The 23,653-nt window shown below is 36.6% G+C and overlaps 5 protein-coding genes and 1 long non-coding RNA gene across 11 annotated transcripts in view; 3 read left to right on the forward strand and 3 right to left on the reverse strand.

Annotated features, from left to right (window-relative positions):
• The window catches only part of kcc (potassium-chloride cotransporter), a 29,696-nt gene extending 24,499 nt beyond the window's left edge, over positions 1-5,197 (reverse strand). For 2 of the 4 annotated variants that reach the window (NM_001033830.1, XM_026838814.1), the window contains 2 exon segments: positions 709-768; positions 1,142-1,328. In NM_001033830.1, the coding sequence (NP_001029002.1) occupies positions 709-768; positions 1,142-1,232 (151 nt within the window). In that variant the 5' untranslated portion in view covers positions 1,233-1,328. 4 annotated transcript variants of the gene reach the window in all.
• Positions 5,198-7,399: 2,202 nt separating this feature from the next.
• LOC100179034 (cholinesterase-like) lies at positions 7,400-14,663 on the forward strand. The gene is made up of 10 exons (XM_002125056.2): positions 7,400-7,911; positions 8,264-8,384; positions 9,332-9,536; positions 10,356-10,486; positions 10,821-11,020; positions 11,306-11,564; positions 12,049-12,209; positions 12,896-13,063; positions 13,449-13,590; positions 13,858-14,663. Exons 1-10 carry the CDS (start codon positions 7,637-7,639, stop codon positions 14,161-14,163), a joined length of 1,968 nt encoding a protein of 655 aa, XP_002125092.1. The 5' UTR covers positions 7,400-7,636; the 3' UTR covers positions 14,164-14,663.
• LOC113475144 lies at positions 12,571-15,135 on the reverse strand. 2 transcript variants are annotated; one of them, XR_003396886.1, is made up of 4 exons: positions 14,772-15,135; positions 14,463-14,554; positions 13,461-13,666; positions 12,571-13,148 (listed from the first exon to the last, which is right to left on the reverse strand). It is a non-coding gene; the product is annotated as an uncharacterized LOC113475144 (long non-coding RNA). The 2 variants fall into 2 exon arrangements; XR_003396887.1 differs by lacking the exon at positions 14,772-15,135 and having other exon boundaries at positions 13,529-13,666; positions 14,463-14,552.
• A 126-nt stretch (positions 15,136-15,261) lies between these two features.
• LOC100177441 (pyrroline-5-carboxylate reductase 1, mitochondrial-like) lies at positions 15,262-19,564 on the forward strand. The gene is made up of 8 exons (XM_002131157.5): positions 15,262-15,493; positions 15,707-15,777; positions 16,180-16,359; positions 17,180-17,264; positions 17,662-17,789; positions 18,103-18,195; positions 18,461-18,624; positions 19,167-19,564. Exons 1-8 carry the CDS (start codon positions 15,385-15,387, stop codon positions 19,291-19,293), a joined length of 957 nt encoding a protein of 318 aa, XP_002131193.1. The 5' UTR covers positions 15,262-15,384; the 3' UTR covers positions 19,294-19,564.
• A 425-nt stretch (positions 19,565-19,989) lies between these two features.
• LOC100175116 lies at positions 19,990-21,432 on the reverse strand. 2 transcript variants are annotated; one of them, XM_009863302.3, is made up of 3 exons: positions 21,094-21,432; positions 20,475-20,644; positions 19,990-20,176 (listed from the first exon to the last, which is right to left on the reverse strand). In XM_009863302.3, exons 1-3 carry the CDS (start codon positions 21,374-21,376, stop codon positions 19,997-19,999), a joined length of 633 nt encoding a protein of 210 aa, XP_009861604.1. In that variant the 5' UTR covers positions 21,377-21,432; the 3' UTR covers positions 19,990-19,996. The 2 variants fall into 2 exon arrangements, with proteins under 2 accessions (XP_009861604.1, XP_009861603.1); XM_009863301.3 differs by having other exon boundaries at positions 20,475-20,656.
• Positions 21,433-22,215: 783 nt separating this feature from the next.
• LOC100185305 (cofilin) lies at positions 22,216-23,621 on the forward strand. The gene is made up of 2 exons (XM_002131318.4): positions 22,216-22,488; positions 22,920-23,621. Exons 1-2 carry the CDS (start codon positions 22,280-22,282, stop codon positions 23,209-23,211), a joined length of 501 nt encoding a protein of 166 aa, XP_002131354.1. The 5' UTR covers positions 22,216-22,279; the 3' UTR covers positions 23,212-23,621.
• Positions 23,622-23,653: the final 32 nt, after the last annotated feature.

Here is a 23,653-nt window from a genome sequence, read left to right on the forward strand (position 1 = left end):
ATTGGTTATTGATTGCTAGAAATTGTGCAGCGTAACTGATTGAAAAGCAGCAGAGAACAACAAATCGCAATGATTGCACTCGAAAGAAAAAAGTGGAAGAAATTGATCAAGGAGTCAATTCCATAACCTGGGAGTTACTATTTGGCCACAAACCACTTCATTGCTAATTGAATGAAATTCAATAAAACAAAGCTGTCATATTGAATTTATTACCAAACTTTTGGAATACAGAACTATCACAGTGTAGTTGTCTGATAAATAATAAGGAATCAATAAAACAGCCAGCATGTGTGAAACATGAGATAGCTGTCATGATGCATCTAGTATTACTACATGCGTGGAAACAAGACAGGGAACTGCTTGGCAGACTTATTAAGATTTCATTTTAATAACATCTATCAATCAATGAATAATAAAATAGGTAGCAGCTAAATTTTTGCAACTAAAGCCTTGTGTTTTTTTAAACCACCCTTGTAAATTACACTGCATGTTACTGCTATAACAACTACTAATGTTAAATAACAGTGTTCTAATTGCTGAGAGGTTTTAGCAATAACTTTAATTATAATGTCAATCCCACGCACCAAGTTAAATTAATAAACCAGCCAACAATCATCTATGAGTGAATTATATCAAAAACATAAAAAGCATCTAAGAATCTTATGCAACCCAAACTAGCAGCAGAACAACAACGGCATCATTTGTTACCGATAAGAATCGCTTTCTCCGAGTTTGTTTCTTTCTTCTTTACAAATGCAACAGAAAATCCTTCAAACAAAGTAATTTATTAGAAAGCACATACTCAATACAGAGGAATTACCAAACCAGTTGATATATCGAATAACTTTATGATTATGAACCGGATTGAAAAGTTTGTTTTTGTGACAGGATACTTTTAATAATTTTTATGCAAGGATTTTCGGCTTAAATAGAGTGAATACGCCCCAATTTTTGCACCGTTTTTAATTTAGTATATTACAACAGTATGGATTACAAACTGCCTGAATGGATATTTTCTTCCCAATTAGCAAAATTAAACGGAATATTTAAGAAAAAAACATGGCATTTTTCCAATCTGAATTATTACTTATATATATATATATATATTAAATATTATGAACATATTTCAAACAAAACTCACTGCTTTTTTCACTGTTGTACTCGGAGCCAGATATATCCTCATAACCACTTTTAGCAGAAGAAACAATATTTCCCAAAACCTGGGATGCCATCTACACGCAGCAGGTCGCAAGTAACTCCCAAAGCACCAATCATATCAAACAACTATCAAGGGAAGCCATTGATATTCTTGCACAACTAACAACTTAACTACTCTGTTGATAGCAAGGCACTGATAGCGTTAAAATGATTTCCATATGAAACTTGCAATATTACCAAACCAGTTTAATAATCAATGTCTTTTTGATTAAAAGTTGTTTTTTTAAGACGTTTTAATAAATTTTAAGCACAGACTTTTGGTGAAAATAATTTCTGGCCAAAACTAAATCACTGTATCAATCAATATATTGCGCCACATACATTATAATGTCCCATAAAAAGTACAGATGTTACATCAAACTATTCTACTTTGCTGAAGAGGCTACTAAACACACGCACTGCCAATTCATTCAACTTTCTTTCCAATATTAGAATTCAACCTTCAGGAAACATGGCCAACGTTAATGACGTCATACCCCTGTAGCAACACGGCCATTTAAACTACTTCTGCAGCTCAACAGGAAACCATGCATGGTAGTTTTGCTAACCCGCAGACCCGCAGTACACCTAACTTCTATGCTTTCCGTATTCTTTAATCAAATACCAACTAACCATGGTATGATGATTAATGCACGTTGTTGTGGCCGGATGCGCCGCTTTTCGTTATACGGTTTCTGTTCTAATCCACCCTGGGTAACGGATGGCATGAAACACTGTCTGAATAACTGATTGAAATTCGTCGGCAGTAAACGGTTCTAGTTTATATGGCCATCCGATGTTTAACGAGCTGTATATTGCACTAACATGTTGCTTCTTAAACCAATATTTGGTTTAGCTTTCCCACAACCCTTCTCCCTACATTTGTACAACAGCGTCCACGTATATAAAGCACGTTCTAAACGTGAATGAAACTAGACGAGCACTTTTAACCCGCAAACCCCTCAGCTGTAAATAGTCCATTGCGTTTCAATGACTGATTAAAAGTTTCCCTGCACTAAAAGCCCTAAGTTTTGCTATAAGCGAGAACCCGATTCCTAAAATGCAGGGTGGAAAATACGTTGCATAATTCATGTGAGACAACGTCGATAGTCGGCTGTACAAAGTTGCGTCTGCTAAATTTCGGCGCGAAGCGAAATCGAGACATGCGACCTTTTAATAAAAGATCGATACGGGAATAAAATTCTAGATATATTTTAAACATAAAAGAATTGGCACGACTCCCTTGTCTTTACAGTGCGCTATAAGTATATAGAGTTAAACACGAAATACCCGCTATGAGCTTGGTATTTATCTAGTCATAAAGAAACAACACGGAACAGCTCTTGCGTGGATAAGCAATTCGTCGCTGACGCACTGTAGTCATGGCAACATTAACTGCAAACTAATTCCCCGCTGGGAATAAAGAAATAAATGACGTGATTACCCGGGGTTTATGAGATATGAGCATTAGGAAGTACTTCAAACGTACACATAAAGCAATGCGAAAACGTGACAGCATTAAACCATGAGTGTTGAACAGATAGCCGGCTATTTTCGAGCTCTGTACAATCGCCACGTCACTAAGAGAGAGAGAGAGAGGGAGAGATAGGAACATGAAAGAAACCGAACCCCAGAAGGCAAAAGAGCATGAAATGCCGCGGGCGATCGAAGAAGGAAAACAATGGACGACCAAAAGTAACCTTTTGAAAACGAGAAGCAATTTCATTCGATTAAGGTTCTCTACCGACGCCCAACGGGCATATTTAAAGTTGAGAGCTTTTGCAAAACACGCGCGTAATTATGGACCGTTTTAAATACGTGGTTTATTCGTTGACATTTAAATACGGGTATAATAACTACAAGTTGGTATTGCCACCTTACAATACAATGCATATATATGTATGTAGGCTGTCTTGTTTTTTTTATTATTTATGAATGAATCACAGTAACTTGCTTAATCCTCGCGTGACTGGAAAACGACAGTCGTTATAACACGGATGTTCATACACCTTGTGCCAGCTTAGGAATTACCACGTATGTTACTTTGTGGGTGATAGCCTTTACATTACCATGTATGAACTAAAGTTTCTGTATTTATACAAATCCTTGACACATTAACAGTGAAGTTATGTCTATCACCACCATGCATATCAACACGTCTATATAAAGATGTTACATCAATACTGTAAACAGATCTTTCACCAAGATAGTGAGTCATACATACACTGTGTGGGTGGGTGGAAAATACCATGTATTACAAGCCACAAGGTTGAGTGTAATAGAAAAACTCAAATATTTTTGCCCAATATAAAACTTATATTTGCTGGACCTAATGTGGCCAGCCTTTTTGTTAGTCACTGCTTTAGTGCAATTTACATGTCAGCCCACATGATGTTACAGCATTCTCAAAGTACAAAGTACCAGGATACCATTTTTACAGTAATCTACATAACAGTGAGCACACATTGGAATATAAATGTTTACTTTAGACATGCATTTCATACGGATTATCCTGCTGTTAACCTATAACACAACTTTTAATATACAAGCCACAACAATAAATGTCACGCCACAAGGGTATTAAAACAAATAGCAATTGCAATAATAAGACAACTGCACTGTGAGGGAATGCCTAAATAAATCTTAACCAACAATTTCAACAAATGTCTTTCAACAACATAGGCAGAGGATTATGGGTGGAGACTTATCCACTCTGTTCGCATGAGCGACATATATAAACAGTCTGGGTGTTGGGATAATGTGCAAACTCTTGCTTAAACCCTGGTTCATGGGGAAGGACCCTACCCACATAGATATAGTATACATAGGTATACATCAATACCTGCTTACTCTCATAACAGGAAGTTCCATAATGCTTATACTCAAAACACAAGGTGTATATTTTCTTAGTTTATAATCAGTTCTACTAATACCACATAACACACTACAAATAGCCTGTTTAAAGAACCTTCTACTAACTCCTGCACTGACATTTTTCCTATTTATCAAACCAATCTAAAATCAGATAAGTTTAGGGAAAAAAATTCTTTATGTGAAATAAAACCAAATTTAGATTATTAGCCGATTTAAAGTAATGTATAGAAATAACATAGAAATTGCCACAAGACGTTGATTTATCAACTCCAACTAACCTTGATCCGAGCTTAATATTGACACAGTTGGCGCTTTGTTGATATCCAGAACTCCCGCAGGTTGAACCGTGTCCTCATCATTTGGTATTAGAGTCAGTCTTCAAGCAAACGTGAATAAAAATTGTTTATATTTTTTATATATATTTCGTATCCTAGTACTTGTGCTTTGAAAAGGTCGCAATGTTTTTGTGGGTATATTTATTATATAGTTATTGAACTACAATTTATTATATTTAAAAGCGTATATACAGTAATAATTGACCACAAGCCTAGTATTTTTAGAACTACATAACAAATATATGGTAAGTCAAAGGCATGCGACATAAACAACATTTAAATGGAAACCTAAATATTGAAGATGCAAATTACTTGTAGGTCCAGAGATGGTATACCCGGCTACCGACTAAACTGGTAACTATTAGTTAACCCGTTTTTTTAATCGGCCGACTAAAATTTTAGTCCGGCAACTAAAAAAGCAAAATCAAATTTAGGCGGCGACTAGTTTAGTGGTAGCCGAGTATGCCATCCCAAGTTTTCTTAAGTATATATAGATATATATTTTTATCAGTAGTATGCTTATAGCGATTCTTTCATCTTCTTTTTAAATTAATATGATCTTCCCTATTGATTTAAAGGAATAAGTAATATTTATGATATGTTTTTATAAGTGTTTATAAAATTATGTATCCAATAATTAGATTTACTTTTCCCCAGCTTCTGTCGCTTCTTGTTGTTCCACTGATGGTTCATCTTTCGAATCAGTTTTCGTCACTGTGAACCTCACAGAAGACATTTTATTTTTCAACTAATTACCTGGATTCAAAAACAATGTTTTTATCTAATATATTAATAGCACCGCGTGTTTTAACGTCCGTAGTTCGCTATCTTTTACAAGGAGATAAATAAAAAATACGGTACGTTATAGCTGTGTTGCGGTACTGCCGGTACACCGCGCATCAAAACAACCGTACTTACTACTTAGTTATAACTAAACTACGTCCAAAATGACTTGCGCCGAATGTAAAACTACCACACGATCACTATTACTACGCAGACGCCGCTACAATTGCAAGTCATAGTTAACACAGCAAACGAAACGCAATGACATCTCAGTTTCAAAATTGCAGCAAAATAATTTGAATTCCTAGATTGCTCTGTAGCATCACCCGGTGGTCGTATAATTTTAAGATTTTAGGCGCCTGGTGTCAACAATGTGCCGTTTTCGCAATGTGCCGTTTTATCAGAAATCTATAAATCTGGTTTCGAACGAAGATTACTTGAATATATACATGTTTTTAGATAGTTTATTTTATCTAATGTGAAAATTTATGTTTTATCGTCCTTTTTCGTTGTTGATGACGTGTTAACGGTAGAGGTCACTGATGGTCATACGTCATAATGTATAATTTAAGGTAAAATACAGCATCAATTTTTTATTAAGAAGATCAATCTTTAAAAAGAAATGTACAAAATATGTTGCATCCAACAATTAACTGTTATTTTTAGTCGGAACCAAAGTTTTAGATTTCTCAAAAAAATAAGTTATAAGCAGCCAATGGCAACCAGATTTCCGCGACACCGTATTTAAATTTATATTATGTACAATATTGAATAAATGTAACTTATTTATCCTCCCAGGGCGGGACAACACAGTCGTTATAACACGGATACTTTACGTTATGCACCTCGTGTCCGCTTGCGAGTCACATATGTAACATTGTGGGTAAATACATTAATTGTTTATGGCATGACTGACAATTTGCACAACCCATTAGTGACCACTGGGTTTGAGCAAAGAACACGTTGCATAGAGTTCTTTGGTTTGGGGCAACTGACGTTAAGGGTCTTGTCCAAGGACACATATATATAATTTTACCAAGGGCTAACCACGAGTCATTGTCTTGGCGAATCGTTACCGAATATTTACGGTTTGTTAACTAATTGGTTAACCGTTAACCAATTTACATGAATGTACACCGTGTTATCTATGTCAACTTTCACTAAATTAAACGTTTAGTAGGTTTTGTATTAGCATACAACGTAGATATCTAGCTTAAGTGCCACAGTTATCATTAAATGTATAAACCCCTATTAAACTAATATAGTTGGGCAGAAGAAGATGGGACACCTTTTAATTTTATTGTGTCGTCCTATTTGGTAGTAAACAAAGAACATTCAAAGAATTATAAAACCGTATTCTTACGACTCCCATAGACCGCTGTTAATTGTTTAAAACACGATCAGGATGTTTGGATATTATGTGTTAAAGTTTGTCCTACCTCCCCCACCCTACTTATATTATGAACCTTTAAAAGTCGTTAAGATTAATTAACTCATTGGGGAATACTCAGTTCTTCTCGTTTAAGCCGTATATATTCATTAATTAGCATTTGCAACTATAAACCTAACTGAACGAATTACTTTATTTTATTTCTTTTAGGGGAAGTTAACGATAAAAAATACAGAATACGCATACAAAAGCTTAAAGGCGGGAATATATAACGGTAAAACAAACGAAGTAAAAACCTAATTCGGTGAAAGAGGTGACTGTTACACCCCACAAATAAAGTAACGTAATACACCTTTTATTTAAACAACTTAGCAGTTTGGATCAAAACTTCAAAGTTAAGTAAAGGCAGCCAACATTTGAACAACCCCGGAGATAAAGTTTCATCATGATTAATTAGTTGTAGCCAAACATTTCAACAACCAGTAACCGTAACCCACGTAGGGGTTTTAAGCGCTCAAATATTGGCACAAGATTCTAAACATTAATTGCTTCATCATTCCTTGACGGACATTATGGTATCCCGGCAACGTAAGCGCATGGTTAGTTGCTTGGTGCTTGCAGCAAGCATAACACTTCGATTAAAGGGAAAGTCATTGTAAAACTGTTACCGATCTAAAGAAATCACCATTTGCAAACATTCCTAAAAAGCGATAGTGAAATTTAAGGTTTTCTTTCGTTTTGCCATGTTATAGCCTGTAAGCTTTAGAAGTAACTTTATCAGGCAGTTTTTGGCCGCTAGCATCTAAAATATCTAAAAATCCTGATCGTTCTATAACAGTTGCGAAAATGCAGTTTTATAATTCTTTGAATATTTTTTGTTTACCACTAAATAAGCCGAGAAACAGAATGAAATGGTGTATCGTACTCTTCCCAAACCCTATATACGTCTGTTCAAAATGTTAGCGCGTTTGCACAAGTATTTTATTTAGCATTCTATTGTAAATAGCTTTTAGCAAAAACAAGAATCTGTATACTGAAAAATTAAGGGAGGACAGGCATGCAGCTTTATGTAATAATAAGTCACCTGTTGTGCATACAAGTAGCACAAGTTATTTGTGTGGAGGAAGTTCAGCGGTTGGTCTTCGAGAACTTTCCTCTCCCGAGCAACAACATAGAAAGAAACCCCAAGCCCATAAAGACGCCGACTCAATACGACACAGCTACATATCCTGAAGTAACACTTGCCAACGGCACCATCATAGGGAAAGACCATGAAGAGTCGCATTCGTTTTACAACATTCCGTATGCAGCAGCCCCAACAGGCCCGCTAAGGTGTGCTTATATTAAAAATATTTATGTAGAAAAAATACAACGATTTAGTTTAGCGTTTACTGCTAAAACATGCAGCTTTGCTATAGGGGGTTGGCATAGTAGGTAGCGCGCCCGCACTAGCCCAAAGGAGGCTGTTATACCATTGCGGGTGTATGTGTCTTCGGGCAAAACACTTATTACGACAAACCCAATGATGATGCCATAGCTTGTCTAAACTGTCACATGAAAAGTTACATACGTAGTAACTTGTAAGCGGGCACGAGGTGTATAAAACAGAACACCCGTGTTATAACGACTGTCGTTACCCCGCCGTGCGAGGATAAATAAGTTACATTTAAATCATGTTATACAGATTCATGCCTCCAGAGTCAGCAGAGGCTTATCCATCAGGAACGCTTAACGCTTCTGTGTCAAACCAACTTGCGTGCCAGCAGATCTATTACGAGTGCGACCATGGAGAATGCGCAACAAATGTAACATACATGGCTGCTGATATATACAATAGTTCCTTTTCATTTTTTAACAAGAAATCGCCAAAATAATAATCCCCCATAAGTAACATGATTGATAACTTGTAAGCTGGCATAAGATGTATGAAACAGAACACCCGTGTTAAGGTGGCTGTACACAGTATATCCGGCAAGCGAATTCGCCTGCGAAGTCGTATGCAAACCCATTACCGAGTTTCGCGTGCAGCAGCGAAATCCGGACAAAACAGACAAAACGGACGAATCCCGGATACTGTGTACAGCCACCTTTATAACGACTGTCGTTGTCCCGTCATGTGAAGATAAATAAGTTACATACGTTGTAACTTGTAAGCAGGCACGAGGTGTATGAAACAGAACACCTGTGTTATAACGACTGTCGTTTGCCCCGCCATGCAAGGATAAATAAGTTACATATGTGGTAACTTGTAAGCTGGCACAAGGTGTATGAAACAGAACACCCGTGTTATAACGACTGTCGTTGCGATGCCAGGCGAGGATAAATAAGTTACGTACGTGGTAACTCGTAAGCGGGCACGAGGTGTATGAAAAAGAACACCTGTGTTATAACGACTGTCGTTTGCCCCGCCATGCGAGGATAAATAAGTTACATACGTGGTAACTCGTAAGCGGGCACGAGGTGTATGAAACAGAACACCTGTGTTATAACGACTGTCGTTTGCCCCGCCATGCAAGGATAAATAAGTTACATATGTGGTAACTTGTAAGCTGGCACAAGGTGTATGAAACAGAACACCCGTGTTATAACGACTGTCGTTGCGCCGCCATGCGAGGATAAATAAGTTACATACGTGGTAACTCGTAAGCGGGCACGAGGTGTATGAAACAGAACACCTGTGTTATAACGACTGTCGTTTGCCCCGGCCACGCGAGGATAAATAAGTTACATACGTGCCATCTATATATTACAGCTGAACGAAGATTGTCTCGTGTTGGACATAGACGTTCCCTCTGCGTTCAATCTTGCCGATACAAAACCCTCAAACCTTCTGCCAGTTTTATTTTATATTCACGGAGGATTTTTCTTCGCCGACTCGGGCACAAGTTACTTGGAAGATGGGCGGTGGCTTTGCAATGCAACGAATACTGTTGTTGTGACCATTAACTATAGATTAGGTAAATCTCATTAATTAACACATATAGTAGTGTACGTACGGTAATTAGACACGGTACTATTAGCACATTATATCCAAATATCCTGATTATGTTTTAAACAACCAACAACGGTCTATGGGAGGCGTGAGGATACGGTTTTATATTTCTTTGAATTGTTTTTTACCAAACGTGACGAAAAAAAAGAATGAATGGGACAATAAGTGTTCCTCCTTTCCCCATTTTACTATATTTGTAATTTTACGAACGTGCGATACATATATATAGTAGGTTGGGGTAATATGGGACATGTTTTCATTCGCTTATATCGTCCCACTTTGTAGTAAACAAAGAAGATTTACAGAATTATATAACCGTTGCCCCGCAACTCTAAAGGACCGTTGTTAATTGTTAAAAACACGATTAGGAAATATGGGATATTATATGCTATGTACCGGTACCCATATTACCCCACAGTAATATTATTTAAATAACAAATATTCTGGATAAAATAGCCTGTATTAAGTTACTTCTGCTACCCGACATAATGAAATTCTTATTTTAGTACCTCTGTTTCGTCTGCCACCCGGTAAGACTACTTCTAACCCTGACCTATATACAGTAGGGTGGAGAAGACGGGACACCTTTTCATTGTATTTTCTCGTCCCATTTAGTAGTAACCAAAAAACATTCAAAGAATTATAAAACCGTATTCTTACGACTCCCATATAGACCGTTGTTATTTGTTTAAAACATGATCAGGATATTGGAATATTATGTTCTAAAGGTATCCCATTTCCCCCACCGTATTATTAATAAAACCAATCCCAATTGTTCGTAAAGGTGCATTAGGATTCCTTGCATACAAGCAAGGTGGTGTGGAGTTGGGAGGAAACCAGGGATTGAAGGACCAACAGTTTGCTATGAGATGGGTGCAGGAAAACATACATAAGTTTGGTGGGGACAAAGATAAGGTAAAGAACTATTGAAGATATACTAAACTCAGAATAAGCCTTGCATAACATCTTTTATAAAAAATGGTCTCGATAAGATGGATACCGTTACCTATTATCCCATATTTCCTGATCGAGTTTTCAACAATTAACAACGCCATTTTAGAGTAGTGAGGAAACGGTTAAATAATTCTGTAAATACTCTTTGTTTACTATTAAATGGGACGATAATAGAGAATGAAAACAGGGACCATCTTACCCCATTAAAACATGGACCATCTTAATTTAAAGCATGTACCATCTTACCCCATTAAACATGTACAATCTTACCCCAACCTACAACATCTTTATACAGATAACACTGTTCGGCAACAGCGCAGGAGCTCAAGCCATTATGTTTCACTTGGTATCAAGTACAAGCGAACCTCTGTTTCACCAAGCTATCATGCAAAGCAACCCGTCGGTGTTTAAATATTCCACAACAGTAGATTCATATCGGGTCACTGAGTATTTAATGGAAGCAATCAACTGCACCAAGAACCTTACTTGCCTTATGTAAGTGTAACGATTTGCTTTCTATTGTGAAATTAGTATGGGTGAAGTCATACAGCGGGGCTTTTATGGGACCTGAGATGAACTAACATATGTAACTTGTTTACCCTGGTGTGGCGGGAAAACGATAGGCGTTATAACACGACTGTTCTGTTTCATACACCTCGTGCCTGCTAAGAAGTTACTACTTCTGTAATTTTGTGAGTGTTTTTTTGGATGTTTGACAATTTATAGACAACCCATTAGCGGCAACTAGGTTTTTAAACTGCATCATGTTTTACAAACAAGGGAAACAGACCCAACAACCCTCGTCAATGCTTTGGGACAAGTAAGAAAGTCCGCGCTTGTTAACGCTGAGATCTTCAACGCGATTGAACCATACCGGCCTGTAATAGATGGCCATGAGTTCACGGATCAACCATTGCAGCTTATACAAGAGGGAAAGTGGCCAGAGAAGAACTTTATTATAGGAACAAACACGGAGGAACTTTACCCATACGTGGTTGCAATCTTCAATAATACCAATATAGGAAAAGTGGAGTTTGAAGTAAGATTTGTAATTCAGATGAAACGTATAGTACTGTAGTATACTGAAGTGTACACTGTGGGGTAAGATGGGTGTGCCGGTAGCACAAAACCCCTAGACTTCCTAACTATTTGTTTTTACTATGGACAACGCTATTTTAGAGTCGCAGGGGTACGGTTATATCAATCTGTAAATAATCTTTGTTTACAACCATATGGGACGATAAACTCTACCATCTTACCCCAACCTACTACAGCATAGTACTGGGGAAGACGGGACACCTTTTGCCACGTAATACTCAAATATCCTGATCGTGTTTTAAACAAATAACAACGGTCTATGGGAGTCGTGAGGATACGGTTACGTAACTATATTTGTTCACTACCTATGTGGCAATAAAAGAGAATGAAAACAAGAACGATCTTACCCCAACCTAATATATATTATAAATCAATGACGCTTATCCTTATATCTCAGCTTATACTTACTTTGCCCTGTGATATAGGACTTCAACAAATACATGCTTGGGAAAGAGATTGGGGAAATGGTAAATACGAAGTATGAACAATTGGTCAGCAACCCCTCCCAAACAACCGATTACACACAAGTGCTTGGGGTGGAACTCACCGACATGTTCTTTACGTGCCCATCTAGGGCTCTAGCAAGGTTTTATTGTGCTTTGCACAGACTGGTGATATTTAGGAAAAAATATATATAGTAGAGTAGGGGAAAACGGGACACCTTTACCACATAATATCCAAATATCATGATCGGAATTTAAACAATTAACAACGGTCTGTGGGAGTCGTTAGGATACGGTTTTATAATTCTGTAAATGTTCTTTGTTTAGTACCAGCTGCCACGAGAAATTAGTACGATAAGGTGTTCCTTCTTACCCCTTTACTAATAGCCTATATATGTCATCTATACTTCTTCAGCCTTGATTTTTGTCAGTTCCGTATTTTGTTGCACTGACTGTTTGTTCTAATTGTTTGTTGAACGTTTGTAATATTTATAGAAGATTAGAGTAACATGGTCTATGTTTTATTCTCGTTTATTATAAAATAAAGAATATTTACATAATTATACAACCGTAGATTTTACGACTCTAAAAGAGCGTTGTTAATTGTTAAAACACGATTAGGAAATACTGTATGTGGTTTATGTGCGAACAGTATATATCTTGCTTCATACTAATGAAAGTATAACATATTTATCCTCGCATGGCGGGAAATTAACGACAGTCGTTATAAAACACGGGTGTTCATACACCTCGTACCCGTTTCCGATTTACCACGTATTTGACTTTGTAAGTGCGGGATTTTTTCACTTGTTCAATATTTTTTTTTCAGGTTTGCTTCAAACAGTAGCAGGGGAAAGGAAATCTACTTATACGACAACTCGTACCCTAATGGTGGCCCTGGTTGTTATGCTGTACGACAAAACTTAGATGGAGTTTGCGGGACTTCGTTCCATGGATCCGAGGTCGTGTTCGTGTTCGGATCCGGTCCGAGCTTCGGGTAGGTTTTAATTAAAATGTTTGGCACCATAGGACTGTGGTTACAGCGACTGAGTGTAGTCCAAAGATTCGAGTCGAAATTCCGTCTATGAAAGAGAACAGACACGTAACGGCAATTGCCCAAACCCATATAAGTGATGGTCACAAATGAGTTCGTCTAAGTTGTCGGTCATACAGAAAAACAGCACAAAATTACATTCGTGGTAACTTGGAAGCGGGCACGAGGTGTATGAAACAGAACACCCGTGTTATATATATATTACGACTGAAGTTCCCGTTATGCGATGATAAACAAGTTGATATATTACTTCATTCAAAGGAGCACGTCACAAACGTGTTTGGTTATCTTTATGCGTTTATTTATAGACTTGAATATTTGCATGCAGAATGACATTTACCGACAACGACACCATAGCAAGCAGCATCTTCCAAGCGTTTTGGGGCAATTTTGCACATAATGGCGTACCTTCGAACGGGGTGAATGATGCGTATGGTGATTGGCCGAAATACCAATATTCAGCCAGTGAGGTAAATTTAGTAGGTTGGGGTAAGATGGTTCAATAGGTTAGGGTAAAATGGGACGTGTTGTTCTTTTTCATCGTCCCTGTTTGGTAGTTAAAAAAGAATATTTACAGATTTATATAACGGTATCTTTACAACTCTAAAAGAACGTTATTAATTGTTAAAAATATAAGAAATATGACAAACATTCTATATGTGTTATATTATCCATCTTATACCTAACAGTATAATATAATAACAATATTATGTCAAATTAGTTCTTTTGACGAACAGAACAGCTTAACGTGGGTCAACATGCGCATTGAGGTGCCACTGCCGCAACCAGAGTACAATTATAGACAGGATTATTGCGATTTCTGGGATTCTACAGGGTATTACGCGAATATAGCGGGATCCGAAGGGTCTGGGGAAATGGCCACAACACAAACTACACATGTCTCAACGACAAGTAAACTACCAACGACCACAACACTTGAAGCGACACAATCAACCACCACGGATGCAGCTCGCACACTATGTGGAAACTTACGCGTTTTAACAGCGGCCGTTGTAGCTGCGTTTGCTATTCATTTGATGTAAAAAGTTTTCGGTGTTAGTGAAGAGTCCCCGTATACGTTTTCTGCTAACCGCTAAACGTATAGTAGAGTGGGGGAGATGGGACACCTTTTTATTTCATTTTCTCGTCCCATTTGGTAGTAAACAAAGATCCTTCAAAGAATTATAAAACCGTATCCCCACGACTCCCATAGACCGTTGTTAATTGTTTAAAACACGATCAGGATATTTGAGTATTATGTGCTAAAGGTGTACCGTCTTCTCCCGGCCTACTATATATTTAGTAACCGCATATAAACACCGTAGATGGATTTGCTACCAACCTCTAACACTTTCCATCAGCCTAATCTGTAACGTACTGGAAGATTTTTCACTAGTGCCGACCTTTCTTTCCAATTTGTTATCGTATAATCACCTGTAAAAAAGTTATCAATGCAATCTGTACTAAAAATCCAAAGTTTCTATATACAAACGGCTGTGTTCAATAAACAAATTTGAATAAATTTATTCTTTGTCCTACAAAGCATACATTGCTTATATGTGGTGTTAAATTCATAGTCTATTAAAGAGATGAAAACAATTTAATTTATTTGGTGTATGTAAACATGCGTGCTAATGTATTTCTAATATACCTGTACGTATGCGGGATTATATGACATCATTTTACACCCACAAAGTTAGATAGGTGGTAACTTGTAAGCCTGAAACAGAACGACCGTATTAAAACCAATGTCGTTTCCCTTTCACACGAGGATAAATAAGTTTCATTTATTCATATCACGCGGCGAGAGCATGCCAACCACGTGATGTTCTACGTCATACCAACCAGCTGGTGCAACAATTCGTCAGCTTTTATTCAAGCGTCTCGTATTTTAACCGGCGGATTTGAACACAAAATGCGAGAGTTGAAATGCGGGCAAACCGTTCGCATGTTATTCTATTTTCTCTTTCTGTAGGGATTAAGTGAAAAACAGAACTGCCCTACTAATTAATTCGCACAGATTTGCCAACTACGAGTTTTATTTAGTTTTACTACTAAGCCAGAACTTGAACCTGACTGTTATTTCGTTACGAGAATCGTCCTAGATCAGGGTTTCACGCAATTTATTACAGTTACGAAGAAGCAGTTTTTTTATTATAACATTAGATGCTTCTGCACTAACCTACTTGAAACGCAGTGAAACACACATAAGTAGTATCATTTAAACATATTCTTATTATATATTTAATCGTTACGTTAAGTTTATGAATTCTAAAGGTGTCTCGATTTTACTGAAAGCGATCGACATGCACATTGGATTTATTGGCTCGGGCAATCTTGCGTTATACGTGGCTAAAGGCTTGGTTCGATCGGGTATGAAACATATATATTATATCATGCTTTTATTTGACATTTTAAGTTTTATGCGTAGCATGATTCAAAAAAAAGTTTTGTTGTAATTTTCCATTTTTTAAACTTATTTGATTTTCGCTAATGTAAAAAGCTGATTTTGTTGGTTTTGGCATATTATGTACGATATAATGTACTTGCTTTAAATACAAATTTAAGTCCCTGTTTAATCAACAGGTGCAATCCGTGCAAGCCAGATCATAGCCAGCACACCAGAAACCAAAAAAGCCACAGTTAAAGAAATAAAAGTTAGTTTGTACAATACATTTATATATATAAGAATTTCAGGACAATAAAAAAATATTGTTACGTAATCGTTTCTATTCTATATGGGTGAGGTTCTACAGCGAGGCATGTCATGTGACCTGGGATTTAGGCCAGAGTTGTTCCATTACCCAACATTGTATATGTACATTCTATTCTATATGGGTGAGGTCCTACAGTGAGGCATGTCATGTGACCTGGGATTTAGGCCAGAGTTGTTCCATTACCCAACATTGTATATGTACATTCTATTCTATATGGGTGAGGTCCTACAGTGAGTCATGTCATGGGACCTTGAATATAGGCCAGAGTTGGCACATCACCCCAACATTTGGTCTGTTGTCATTATCTTTTAACGCTGTTAATTTTATAAATTACTTCTGCAGCAACTTGGAGTCAAGTTCACAAAAGATAACAAAGTGACGGTGCAAGAGAGCAAACTGCTCGTTCTCGCAGTAAAGCCAAAGATCATTCCATTTGTGTTAGATGAACTACATTCCTTCATCACTAAAGACCATTTGGTTGTTTCGTTTGCCGCTGGTGTAAATATTGCTTCAATAGAAAAGGTGGAGAATTTTATTTGGGGGTTTGTGTTGAAAGTGGGCACAAGGCGCCGAACCTGGGGTGGCAGGGTAGCCAAGTTACCCCGGGGAATTTGTACATAGTAAACATAACCAATAACAAGCAATTGATAAGAATTGTATGTTTATTCATTATTTCTTCATGTATGGCCGGATTTTTTTCTTTTTATAAAATAAAAAATAGGTATTACATTTAAAGTACTCTAATCAGTGTGGAAGTGTCACCTGTGCCTTTGTAAGTTCTAGCAGGAGTTTGGTGTAATTACCAAGGATAAGAAGACACATAACCGTGTTTACTCTGACTTGCCTGTTATTTTGGGTTTTGGTCGAAGTTACGCTGCTAAAGCAAAGTAGCTTCTCCAGTGTCATAGTAGAATAGGAGATGTCATATTTATCGCATGTTAATAAATATAAACTTTAAACTTTACACATTTTACTGCATTGGTATCTTAGTTCATAGCTAAGGATATATTGTAACTTGCAAGTGGGCACGAGGTGTATGGAACAGAACACCAATGTTATAACAATTGCCATTGCTTGTCAATCATCATGCGTAGATAAATAAGTTACATACTACGTGGTAACTTATTGGCGGGCACGAGGTGTATGAAATAGGACACCCGTGTTATAACGACTATCGCTGCTCGTCCCACAATGAAATTCATTCAGTTTTGTTTTGGCAGTCATAGTGAATTTCTAGTAGTTTTGTTGCCATATACCTTTTCATTCACGTAGTAGTAGAGCTATGGTTAATAACATTGCTTTTAGATTCATCTAATTGGAGAAGCTAATTTGTTTTTGACAGAAACTTCAAGCAGATGCCAAAGTAATGCGGGGAATGACAAACACATGTTGTGCGGTAACGGAAGGGGCAACTGTGTACGCTACAGGTGTGTACATGTTATGGTATGCTAGTAAATAAGTGGTATTTTTGTTGTGTTAGGTGAGTGGCTGGTGTTTCCTGGTATGTCCTTGTTCAATGTTGTGCTAGAAAATAAAGTCGTTATTACTCGGGTGTTCTGTTTCATGCATAATGTGCTCGCTTATGAGTTACCTTGTATGTAACTTATTTATCCTCGCATGTCAGAAACGACAGTTGTTATACCACGGGTGTTCTGTTTCATACACCTTGTGTCTTTATTAGTGACCACTGGGTTGGAGAAATTATCGTTAAACACTCGCAATGGTAGCAGCGACAAGCCTCGCACCTGTAAAACATTGTTAGATACCAATTACCAGACATTTCTAATTGCACCAACTTTTAACTCAGCCACTAATATACCCCAGGTAAGAACGCAACTGATGAAGATTGTCAGGTTGTTGAACAAATATTTGGACGAGTTGGAACGGTAGAAGAGGTGGAAGAAGCTCATATTGATGCTGTGACTGGTCTCAGTGGGTCAGGACCTGCATACGTATGTTAATAAACTGTGTATAATCAAGTCATTGTCAGTGTATGTATGTTAAATTAAATAGTATTAAAGTATATGTACCGGTATGTAAACACAATTATTGTCTACCTATTTAAGAAATGAGCATCGTATGTCTGTTAAATAAACTGTATACTTATATTTTTTAGTATTATATGTGTGTCATATTCATCTGTATAATTATTTAATCTATTACCGATATATGTTAAAAAACTGTGCATACATTTTTAAAGGTGTTAAATATGTGTGTTAAATAAAGTCTATGTTTGTATTTAAAACATAAATTGTTCCATTCTAGGCTTTCGAGGCTATTGAAGCACTTTCTGATGGGGCTGTTAAGATGGGACTTCCAAGGGGTTTGGCGTTACGTCTTGGTGCTCAATCACTGATTGTAAGTTCATGTATTGTATTGAATGTGTGTAACTCATTTATTCTTGCATTGCGTGCCTGGAAAACGACAGTCGTTATATCATGGTTGTTCTGTTTTATACACTTTGTGCCAGCTTAAGAGTTACCGCGTAAGTAACTTATTTATCCTCGCATGGCGGGGCAACCACAGTCATTATACCACAGTTGTTCTGTTTCATACACCTCGTGCCCGCCTATTACTTACCTGGCAGCAACAACATAGACACACTTCCATGTTTCTTCTGCAGGGAGCTGGTAGAATGTTACTCGATACAGGCAAACACCCAGGTGAACTTAAAGACGCGATATGCTCCCCTGAAGGGGCCACCATTTATGCTCTCCATCATTTGGAGAAAGGAGGATTCAGAAGTTTGTTGATTGATGCCGTGGAAGCTTCATGTTGTAGAACCAGGTGTGGATGCAATATTATGTTTTTACAATCATTATATTATACTGTCCGGCGCCGTGACATAGTGGTTAGTGCGCCTGTCTATAACCCAGGGGTAATAGGTTCAAGGCTCGACGCTGCTACCATTGTTGGCGTCTGTGTCCTTGGGAAAGACACTTAATGGCAATTGCTCCAACCCAGTGGCCACTAACGGGTTGTCCAAATTATCTGCCATACATAAAAACAATCAATTGACTGTAAAAACAATAATACACACACAGTAATTGACTCAACGACTGCTATTCTATATTATTTAAGTAAATTTTAACTCTTCCGGATGTTTATTCTACTATCATAATAGTAGGCTCCAAAAACTGGCAACAATTTAGTCAATCGTGAACAATTCTATATTAGTTATATTAGGGACACTTAACTCGTAGATTCTAGTTGAACATGTTTAGAGACACATAGATCAAAAGATCCATGGATCAAAAGAGGAACAATTCTATATTCGTTGGTTAGGAACTAATCTTCTAGATGTTAAATGAACATGTTTGTTTCCTCAGAGAACTACAGGTTCAAGGATCGGAAGAGGAGACGGACCAAGAGTCCATAAAGAGGAGTATTCGTGAAGGGATGCATCTCAAAGATTTCTTGGAACAAAATGGAATATTGAAACGTGAAAGCGGTTAACTCAGTAGCTGTCAACACACAAACCAACCAAACAAAGTGCCATTATTTTGTTAGAATCATTATTTGCGCTGCTTTTTGTAGTTTTGGTGAAGCAGAGTTAACATACACTCAGCATACATTTCCATGACTGACTGAACCATTGGTGATGCTTCTTTATTGATTGTGTCTTATAAAGACCTGCTAACACATTCAACTTTCTGGTGCAATTTACTTTCATACTAGATTTGTAACAAAACTTTGCTACCGTGATTAATAAAAACGTTAAATGTTGTCCCTTGTTTTGTTAACCTGCAAAAAGTGATACGTGGTAACTCGTAAGCAGGCACGAGGTGTATGAAACAGAACACCTGTGACCTGTGTTATAACGACTGTCGTTGCCCCGCCATTCAAGGATAAATAAGTTACATACGTGGTAACTTGTAAGCTGGCAAGAGGTGTATGAAACAGAACACCCGTGTTATAACGACTGTCAATGCCCCACCATGCGAGGATAAATAAGTTACAGTTATTAATTAGAAAAAAGAACATAGAAAACTGTCTGCAAAAGAACATTTATTTTAGATACAGTAGAAAGAAAAATACGGAAAATTTCAAAAAGTATTCGTACTGCTCAGTTTTAAACAACAATTTATATCAGCTTTTACAACAATTTATATCAGCTTTTACGAAACAATTTATATCAGCTTTTACGAAACAATTTATATCAGCTTTTACGATTGGAAAAATTAATTTTATATTTGTCCCAAATTTGATTCAATTCTTCTCCAGATTTTTCCACTTTTTCTATTTCCGCATCTTCACGTAGCGTTCGTTGGTGGATCATTTTAACTAAAGTTTCCTTGTCAGGTTTCATTGCCTCTCTTACACGCTCCCCGATTGATTCCTTAAAATATATAAATATATAGTTATTGTTTTGTAATGAAAACACCTGATTGTGTATCCTATCACTATCCTAGAGCAAGGCATGCGTGTTTTAGGTCAAAGCACTTAAAGGGGCATACCCTGATGAAGTCCACCAGAATAGCACATCAAAACTTTTGCCCTTTAAGAACTCAATCACTAAATTTGCCAGATCTCTTTTAAACTTAAGAGATGTATGAATATAGGATTTTGAATACCAATTAAATATTTAACAAGAGACACTGTTTCTTGACGTTCATTATTCAGGTATAGTAACTCACATATAATGGATCGAGGGTCTTTGAACTAAACAACAACATTAAAGAAATTATAAATATTCCGACGAGTATAAAACTAGCCAAGCGATCTTGAAATGTAGGTTGCGGTTCATTTTCAATACCCAGCGGTGAAATGGTGAATGCATATGGCATTGCCTTCTCTTTCTCATCACCTTGAAATATATCTTAATATCAATGTAAACATTACATGCAAGAGAATTTAAGAACATAATTGTTTTATTTCAAATAGGACAAAAACTAAATTAAAAGTTGGGAGAAAAATTAAAATCATCTTCAGTGATGTCAACAGTTTGACAAACTTTGGCTGTGGATAACAATGAAACCTGTATATATTCCTGTTTTAACTTACAGTAAGTAAGGGGGTAAAAACATGGAAAAATAAATAGTTTTAACTTGTAAGCGAGCACGAGGTGTATAAAACAGAACACCCGTGTTATAATGACAGTCATTGCCCCGCCATGCTAAGATACACAAGTTACATTTGTTCAAATACAGAGTTTAATAGTTCACCCATGTAATAAGTAATAACCATTGTCATTACCCTGCCGTGTGAAGATAAATAATTTACATTCATTTAATCATAATTGAAAAATAAACAAACCTTCAAAAGAAGCTGCAAACTTCTCCATTATGCTTCTGTATGCATTTTGAACATTTATAAACTTCTGTTTTGCTTCTTCATTGCCAGGATTCCTATCTGGGTGAAAAGTTTTAGACATTCGAATGTAAGCATTCTTTACCGTTGTTTCCGTGGCATCTCGTTCAATACCAAGCACTTTGTATGGGTCTGTAGCTGAGGTAGCGAACCTTTTGGCTTGTGCGAATGTATGATTATGTAGTTTAACCTTCACATTTCTCGATATAATTGGAACAAATTTATACATGGCAATTTTAGATTAGATTACATTACAGAAAGTTTCTATCAACAATTCAGCTGTAAAGCAAATGCATGAATGGACACGAGTAAAAAATCCCCTCTTACGTCATCAGTAAACCACTACACCATGACCACTATTCTAATCTTAACGTTACAAAGGATTCTTTACATGGTATTCTTTTTAATTTCGTAAAACACATTGCGAGTGTAAGTAAGCAAGGAGAATGTTGTTTTTCTTACCCAGTCGTCAAGTGAATATAGAAAAATAAACCACAAGAGAGCTTTGTTCCAATGGATGGGCACGTTTTATGCAATTAGACAAAACGTGGCGAAAATTTTGGGACATTGTTGTAATTTGTAGATAAATAAGTCATTTTTACAGTGCTTTTTTGGTGCAATATCTTTTGGGGGCACTAAAGAAAACGTTAGATCTGTTTATACGCCAAACCAATATCCATATAAAGAATTTCTATGGCGTTGCGCAAACATATTCATTTTTGTATTATTTCTATGTTGGATGACGTCATACACCATTGTCACGTCTTTCTTCCATGTTGCCCAATCGCGTCTTTGATACCATATTTGGAAATTGTGTTAATAGCTTTAAAAGTATAGAGTCAGTTTGTAATCGCGAGGGTAAATGTTTACACTAAACTTAAATGGATGTGTAATTTCACCCTACACAATTTAGTTACCCTATATGTGTGTGTAAATCGTAAAAGGTGATCGTCAAAAATATATATAAGAAGTGACCGTTACGTTTACAAACCATGAAAAGTTGCGACAAAGAGGACCAATTCCTGAAAGCAAATTTGTAGCAAAATAAAAACTATATATTGTCGAAATAAGCGACTATAAAATTTATTTCGTTTAGTTTCAGATTTTGAAAAAATAATCACATTAAAATAGTATGGGCGTAAGTTCCGGAATTAAGGTTAGCGAATGCGCCAAGGCCGCGATTCAAAAAGTGTCTAGCAAGAGCGCATCTTCTGTTGCTTGCTGTTTGATCATAAACGATACTAAGGATCAAATTATTTACGAAGAAAATTCTGAGATTCCAAAAAGTGTTGATCAACCATTTGAAAAGTTAATGGAGCAATTGCCTAAGGATAAATGCAGGTAAACTTAGTTAAAAATGTATATATATATAATTACTAATGATATTGATTAAAAATATATTATAAACAAAGTCAATGTTTGAATTTAATGGTTTTATGCAAATGTTTTTGGTTGAATTTTTAAACTGGCAATAGTTTGGGGACAACTTTATTCCTAATTATAAACTACTGAAGCCTGTCGAAATATTATGCTAGGAAACAAATGTATTAACGTACAACAACAATATACAAACCTTTTTCTTCCTAATTTCTCAAGGTATAAGGTCAAAAGTAAAAACAAAAAGAAGTTTTCTGTAGGGATTTTCAATGTTTCAACCAATGTTATTTAATCATATATATATATAGGTGCTTATGAAGTTAACTACTCCTTTGCCTAGTCCGTCACAGCGAATACTTTACTAGCACCAAGTTTTTAATCAACTAAATCTTTAGATACGCGGGAATCACTCTTAATTTTGCTCTGGAGGGCCGCGACACAAGTAAGGATGTCTTGATCATGTGGTCTCCAGATGGCGCTACAACCAAGGATAAGATGCAATATACCACAAGTTGGAGCAAAGTCAAAGATGAGATCAAACTCAATCACAACATGGAGTTCCATGACGCTGATGACCAGACCATCGATCCAATCTTGAGGAAATTGGGCGATAAAGACACCGTCACTTCATTCCAAGGCAAACCAGTGAAGATCTCAGAATGCAGTAACGCATATGAATATGTCTAAGATCCAGGAAACAAATTTGAAACAATAAAATCTTGAACTTTAATTGAAAATGTAACAAAAAGTTCTTCAAAACTATCGTGTCTTTAGCAAGGTATTATCAAGCATACTAACTGTAGTTATCAAGTGGTTCGAATCACAAATAAAACCCTTCAAATTTCACAAGTATGTGTAAAAAGAATTCTGTAACTTGTATGTTAATGTAATCTGTAAACGCTTGCTTTTGTATAATTTTTGTAGTTTCATGAAATAACAATTGAACTAAATTTTTGTTGGAGCAGCAACTGTTACCTGTGTTAATTTAAAAGCAGCATTTTGGTACTTGAACCGTTGTATTCATATAATTAATGCATAGAATGTGCTAGTAAACCCATAACCCATTTGTTTATCAATAAAGTTTCAACTGAATCACATTTAGCTTTATTGGTTAATTTGCAAGGTCATA

The sequence above is a fragment of the Ciona intestinalis genome, unplaced genomic scaffold, assembly GCF_000224145.3.
Source record: "Ciona intestinalis unplaced genomic scaffold, KH HT000119.2, whole genome shotgun sequence".
NCBI lineage: Eukaryota > Metazoa > Chordata > Ascidiacea > Phlebobranchia > Cionidae > Ciona > Ciona intestinalis.